At 43.3% G+C, this 7,125-nt stretch overlaps 1 protein-coding gene across 1 annotated transcript; it reads right to left on the bottom strand.

Moving 5' to 3' along the window:
• Positions 1–387: 387 nt before the first annotated feature.
• On the bottom strand, positions 388–6,683 carry MUC13 (mucin 13, cell surface associated). The gene is made up of 5 exons (XM_008577643.1): positions 6,624–6,683; positions 5,903–5,940; positions 3,852–3,936; positions 1,396–1,574; positions 388–469 (listed from the first exon to the last, which is right to left on the bottom strand). Exons 1-5 carry the CDS (start codon positions 6,638–6,640, stop codon positions 462–464), a joined length of 327 nt encoding a protein of 108 aa, XP_008575865.1. The 5' UTR covers positions 6,641–6,683; the 3' UTR covers positions 388–461.
• Between the last annotated feature and the right edge of the window lie 442 nt (positions 6,684–7,125).

Here is a 7,125-nt window from a genome sequence, read left to right as displayed (position 1 = left end):
GTATCTGTCTCCTCATCCCCTGGGACCTCCACAACCGATGTGTAAGAGTGTCCCAGTAGAATTAGGTCACTTATCTGTAGATCATCATCTCAAGAGGAATGTTCTCTCAGGAGTGAACAGTGCTGGGCAGATTTCCTCCGGACTGGAAATGGTTATTAGTGCTGTATAGGAAAAAACCCTAACCATTGTCTTAGCACGTCATACTTATTGGAGAAAATCAACTATCTTACAAGTACTAATAGCATCTATGTGCATTTGATTTAATAGACACTTATTTAGCATGCAAGCTGTATTCATCACAGACATTCACAGCTTCCGTTCAGAGAGGCTGGCAGTTGTCAGATGCAAGAGGAACGTCGGAGGCCAGATCTTCACCCGTACTCAGTTCTCCATCAGTCTTTTTAAACACTCCAAATAATAGCTTGTGTACTGGGTTGGGGGCCATGGAGGCTTCCAAATTTTTACCATTCTAGACACAGAGAGAGAAGACTGTTAGACAAGAAATACTCTAACAGAAATATATGAGAAAATTTAGATTCATAAGATATTAACATTACTTTAATTAACGTTATTTGCCTTCTTCAGCTTTCTCCCCATTCTTCCATTTTTATCATTTCTCCCCTCGCCTCTCTTCCATTCCCATCTCTGCCCTGGCCTGCTTTGTCCTCTTCCTTCACCATCTTCCCTTCCTTCCATCTCAGTCACCTTGTCACTCTTTCCCCCGAAGAGTCGCCTCTGACAGTCTTCCTCCTTTCAACATTTCATTCGAATCACGCTAAGCAGTGCCAGCTATGATTATCCAACACAAATCTAATGTGTACAGGCTATTCTCCTGGAAAGTCGTCCCAGCGGAAATACATAAAATATTAGCAGCCTCACGTGCCTATCTCTTTAGAAATTGAGTTCCTTGAGATTTGTGGGAGGGGAGGAGAGAGATGCCTGTACACAGCCCAGCTGGAAAGGATCCCACAGAACCATGTTTACATTCAACATCCTTCCCTGGGCCTGACCCAAGACCTGGGTCCTTAAATGGCCTGAGAATGATTATCACAATCACAGGAGTCATATCCATAGAAGCTGGTAATTTAAAGGGACCCTAAGGACATCTAAATTAAGCTGCTCTTCTTATAGATGAGGAAATAGAAGTCAAGAGAAATTAAGTGGTGTGTCTAAAGTTACACAGATGGTCAGCATTGGGGGCCAAGTCATGGCTATTCACTACAACAGCAAGCTTCCTCCTTGATCTTTCTCTTTCCATTAAGAAGAAAGCAAGCCAGCCTGGGGGCAGCCAAGAGTTGGTGAAGACACACTAGCTGAGGTTCCTACTCTGTCCTGGGGCCTTTCACTCTGAAAAGCCAAACAGAAACCCCACCTAATAGTCAGGGAAAGATACACCTCTTTGGTTTGTGTAGGGATTTTGTGGCCGATTGTCTTCAGAAGCAGCTATCCTAATTTTAGGGAAGATGTTCCCGTCTGCTCCTAGATTGCTGAAGCCTGTCTGCTGCAGTCTTAGATTTTGAAAGTCTTCCTCAATCAAGTTCTGTTCTTCGATATTCTTCCTTTTGTTCTTTGATCTGTAATTAGTAACAGGGATTATTAGGACCAGACAATGGCAGAAAGTTTCCTGAAGTAAATCTTAATGTTCTTTTTTTAAAAAACGTTTTTAAATTTTGAAATAATTTCAAATTTACATGTAAGTTACCTACATATAATATATATTACAGAGTTCTCACACACCCATCGCCCAGATTCCCCAATCATTCACATTTCCGAACCAATTAAGAATAAGTTGCTGACCTGATGCCCCATTACCCATAATACTTTATTATTTTATTCAGTGTAGAGTCCCTAAGTTTAAGGACCGTCTCCTCCTAAGCTCCATCTAACTACAAAACCAGGAAGTTAATGCTGATCCAACATTGCCATCTAATTCCACTGGCCTCACTCAGATTTTGCTAATAATGTTAATATTCTTAAGTGTGCTTTTGAATTATTTATGGAAATAATAATAGAAGTCAAAGAGAAAAGATTATTTGTGATACAATTTTTCATTTAAGCAAAGTCAGCATATATAGAAGCACCTCAGTGAGTAAAGTGAGTTCAAGGTACAAAGGTCTTGAAAGGAGAAATAGAGTTTCCGGGAAACTCTACTGTGCCCCTCAAGGATCTCAAGAGTAACTATTCAAAACCAAGTGGAAGTGCTTGCAGGTGAGGGAGACATCTGCCCCCAAATAACTCTGACTGTGACCCTTCCTTCCTTCCTGGCCCACAGGCCATGGTCCTGGTCCCGATCCTGCATTGCCCTGGACTGTGGGAGTGGGGAGAGGGACCAGCATGTCTATGAGGCACACAGGGACACTCCCAGTCACCCCTGCCTCAGTCACACTGGGATTGTCACTCGCCCTGTGACTCTGATGGCCAGCCTAACCCACAACAGAGTTCCTGCCCTTTGATAACAGTCTTGAATACTCTTGTCCAAAGTGGCTGAGGAGAGGCTTCCCTTCCTTTTGAAAGGGGCAAGAAAATGATAATTCTTGGTGTGTTCTCAAGAATCATGAATCTGTAACTGTGCTAAGAACAAAGCTGTGTCTGCAGCAGAACGGAGGAACTAAGATGCATGCTGTCACAGGGTCACAAGGTTCTGTAGAACTCCTGAGGACCCAGAAGACAGGGCAGTCAGCCAGGCCTCCCAAGAAAAGAGGAGACAGCCTTGCTCCAGAATCAGGAATGTTCTGGCTCTCTTCCTGGAGAAGGGAAAGTCAGAGACGATGTGGGTGCTCACGTTTCCAGTTCCTAGCGTTGCCTCCTTATAATTAAGTCTCTGGGACGAGTAAATACCAAAATGAAATAAAAGAAAAAAAAAGAAGAAATAAAATATTTTAGGAACCTAAAATCTGTTTATCCTCTTACATCATAGTGGAAAAACAGCTATTTTGCCAAAATATCAGATATGAGCTAAATGTTAGAAAAAAAGTAGTTTGTTTTTATCAAAGTAGATCCCCACGTGGCACATTTAGAGTGGAAAAGAGATAATAGCATTCTCCTTTCTGTTAATGGAGGAAACTTTAGCATACCTAAATATTTTTGAATAAATTGAATGGACCCTACTCTTCCTCCCTTAATAGAAGAGAATTTAAGCCACCAAGCTGAGAGACTGGCCACTTAGCTCAATTGTTTAGAGTGCCACCTTGTAACACAAAGGTCAAGGGTTCATGATTCCCACACCAGCCAGCTGCTAAAAGAAAAAAAAAAGAAAAAGACACCAAGCTGAGGAATAGTCATCCTCAGAGATAAAGTTCCTATTTTTTAAAAAAACACAGGGGCGCTCAGTTGAGGTTGATGTGAAGTGACCATGTGCAGCAGAGGCCTGGACAGGGGAAGGACCTGATGAAAATTATATCTCACAACATCAATGGAGTTAAATTCTATTAACAAAGAGTATTTAATGACATAAGAAAATGGTTGCTATGTCATATTATGGTGTTAAACAAAAATAAATCTCAACAAAAAATGTTAAAAACACAAAAGATAGAAAATTATGTATATGATATCATTTAAAAAGATAGAAAAAAATCTGGAAGGATATATGCCAAAGTGTTAATTGCTTCAGGGTGGTGGGTTTTGTGCATGGTTTTTTATCCTCATCCTTTATGTACTTCTCTATTTTCTAGATATTCTTCCATGATCATGTATAGCTTTTATAATCAGAAGAAAATTAAGTGGTATTAGACAGGCCTCCTCTTATTTCCCTTCTCTTGTCCAGGAGAGAATAGGTGTATACGTGTGTTTGGGAACTAGAGTGTCATGCCAGTGGCACTGTGCCCCAGGAAAGGGGCACTTCCATCCCATACCTTGCTGAGAAGATCAACGCAATTGCCATGCTGAGAATGAGGACGCTAGCAATGGTGCTCACGATAGTGAGGATCAGCTGAAATTCTGAAAGGGAAAAGAAAAGAGTAGGAACAGCCTCCAGTAAGCTGGCCCCCAATTGTCTACTGCACAGGTCCGTGTGTTCCGAGTGACTCCTAGCTGTGAGGATGATCAGGCTCTGGTCCCTGACCCCTCCAAGGCCAGTTTGGCTAGGTGGCTCATTTCATTTAGTACCTCCTGCTGTAGACTGGATGCTCGCCCAAACTCACCGAAGCTTAAATCCTCACTGTAACTACTGAGGGTGGGAAATCCTAGTATGGTCATTGAAAGGTGGGCCCTCAAATAGGTGATTAGATTGTAGTTATCGTGCCCTAGTGAATGGATTAAAAATGGTGGTCAAGGGCTTGGTTCTGAGGGCTTTAAAAGAAGAGCACATGAGAGTTTTGTCTTCCTCTGCTCCACCGTTTTCTACCATGTGAGACTCCTGCATTGCTATAAAGCCACCACCAAAGAAGGCCCTCACCAGAAGTGTTCCCTGGACTCTGGACCTTCCAGCCTCAGAAACTGTAAGAAATAAATTTCATCTTCTTACAAATTACCCAGTTCTGTGTATTTTATTATAAGCAACAGAAATGGACTAATATACCCCCCAAACTGTGTCTTCATAACTCAATCAAAGAGGCAGCCTTGCCAGATAAAAGACAATAAATTCAAAGGAGGCTGATAGCAGCAGTCTTCCCGGGCTTTGCGGGGAGTGGGATCTCAGCCGAGGTCCACACCTCCCTCCTCACCTCTATTGCCTTTGCCTGCCCTCCACACCTCACCTCACTGATAAGCTAGGGGAAATAGGCCAGAGGTAAAATTGGCACTCACAGAGGAGCCAGGTAATGGAGGTTCGTTACCACCCATTCTCCTCCTCTGTCTAGCACTGTTGACACTTGAAATGTGGTTACGAGATGACCTGCAAGTGTAACACACACTGGATTCCAAACTATTAAAAACGGTGACGTATAGTTCGTTAATAATTCTTATACTGATTACATGTTGAAGTGATATTTTAGACATATTAGGTCAAATAAAATGGTATTAAAATCAAGATCACCTATTTCTTTTTACTTTTAAAAATTTATTTAAAAATTTTAGAATGTAAGAGGAAGCATGTAGCTCACATTATATTTCTATCAGACAGCACTGCTCTGGGCCGCTTTGTCTTTTCCTGCTATGTGACTGTCACAAACACCACCTCCAATCTGGATTCATTGGGCCATAGATCATTAAGTCTGGGAAAGACCTTGAAGGTAATGTGGTCCAAACCTCCCATTTTATAGGTGCGGAAAGCCCAGAAGGAAAAAATGATTTAGCAAATCCTTCTTTACAACAAAATACAACAGAAATTGAGAGCATCTCTCATTACTATCTTCATGGCTGGTGGGAAGGTGGACACATATTTCCTTTATCTTGGGTCATTGATCTTTGGTTCATTATGAAAATTTTAAAATATAAAATAATTTAAAATTTAAGGTTAGTATTGTCCCAATCTCGTGGGGGTGGGACATAGGAGGGAACCAAGCAATTGAATTTGCAACAACACATCCCAAACCAGTACATAGCTCTGAGGCAAGGAGATTTAAGTATTTATGTGTCTGGTTTCTAGGTCTGCTGTTCCACACCCATCAAAATTTTTGGAATGTACTGGCCTTTTATCCTTTCCAGTAGCAGAAAATGCATGTTTAAGCTAATATAGGAAATCAGTATAATGCCAGGACGCCCTTCTCTGGCCTGGAGCAAGTGCAGAGGCGCCAGCCCACCCCTCGGGCTGCCTTCTGTTGTTTTCTGTGGCAGAGGTGCTGCTGCCTGTAACCTAAGCATGGCATGGGGTGGCGTGACCCAGAAGACCAAATGCAAGCTGAGTTTGTCTCCCTGTGTGGAGGAAGCCAGAGACTTTGGGAGACTGGACAGGATTTTAAATGTGGTCAATTTATTTCTCAAATGTTTAATAACTTGCTTATAATAGCAAGACTTTGATACTCACGGTCTTTACAGTTGACTCCGCTGTAGCCAAATGCACACCTGAAATACAGGGAGCAATACGAAACCGTGTTAAAGAGCCCCCTGTGGGGAGCATGCCAGGGTTCTTCCTTTCCACCCTCCTCTTCCTTCCGTTTTCCCTTGCTCCTCCTTCTCACGTCTTCCTTACGCTCCCATTCTTCCAGGGGGGCACCTTCCACGGGGCTCTGAAAGGTTGAGGGCTATGCAATCCTATGTGGTCTCATGCTGCAGACAGAACACTCCAGCCTCTGAGCTCCAGGAGGATCCAGCAATTCAGGTGAGGCTAACCCGAGAGGCATGGAGTGTTGCAGGGCCTCCCAGGCTGGGTCACCATATGCCTCTACCTCTTATTTGCTGTCCAGTGAGCTGGGGCACGTTATTTACATTCAGCTTCCATTTTCTCACCTGACAGTGGGGAACTAACATTCCTGACAGTGTTGCTGTGCAAGAGGCACTACCTATTGTGTTCCTAGCACATAGAGGATGCTCAAAACCTCCTGATGGTGATGATGACGATGCTCTATACCCAACAGCCTATGCCAGCTTACCAACGTCTGACCCCCAACCCATATGTCCATTGCCAGCTCCATCCTTTCTGCTGAGCTCCAGCTATGGCAAGGTAAAAAGGAGTGATTTCTCTTACTCTTGACAGGTCCCATTAGTATCATTCCAGTAGCCTGGTTGGCACATGCACTCTGGCTCACCGTCCTGCAGTAAGCATTGTTTGTGATCTCCATTGCAGGTGTCGGGACACGTTACACTGGAAGCTTCAAAACAGTGATTTCTGGGTAATTTTCAGAAACAACCTCTTCAACCCCAAAATGACATGTGACAGAATACAAATTTTTCATATTGCCTTTTTTGAGGTTAAAACAGGGTGCTCACTGGCTCCACACACGACACCCTCCCCACACACCCCCCACACACCCCCACCACCTGCAGTGAAGCCGCGCATGGGCACCTCACCAGCTCCTAGCCAAGGTCCCAGTCCTGGTCAATATGTCTAAAGCCAAAGTTCACTTCACTCATACTCCGAAATGCATGTGGAAACTCAAGCAGTAACATTTGTCATTTAGCAAATGCAAAAGGAGAGAAAGTAGGAGTTGTGAAGAATATTTGTTAGCAGGTGGAGCACTCACCGACACATAAAGCAATCTGTGGGTTAGGTCTTTCCAGCCCAGTCTGGCAGGTACATCCTAGGCCATC

Source organism: Galeopterus variegatus, unplaced genomic scaffold, assembly GCF_000696425.1.
Source record: "Galeopterus variegatus unplaced genomic scaffold, G_variegatus-3.0.2 Scaffold1555, whole genome shotgun sequence".
Taxonomy (NCBI): Eukaryota; Metazoa; Chordata; class Mammalia; order Dermoptera; family Cynocephalidae; genus Galeopterus; species Galeopterus variegatus.
The sequence above is the reverse complement of the archived record's forward strand: the minus strand, read 5'-3'. Positions and strand labels throughout refer to the sequence as shown.

What these genes read in the sequence shown, in the direction of transcription:
- MUC13 (XM_008577643.1), bottom strand. An exon ending in CGGAGTCAACTGTAAAGACC is followed by an intron (nt 3,937 to 5,902) that starts GTGAGTATCAAA and finishes TTTCCCTTTCAG; the next exon opens with AATTTCAGCTGATCCTCACT. An exon ending in GCGTTGATCTTCTCAGCAAG is followed by an intron (nt 1,575 to 3,851) that starts GTATGGGATGGA and finishes TACTAATTACAG; the next exon opens with ATCAAAGAACAAAAGGAAGA.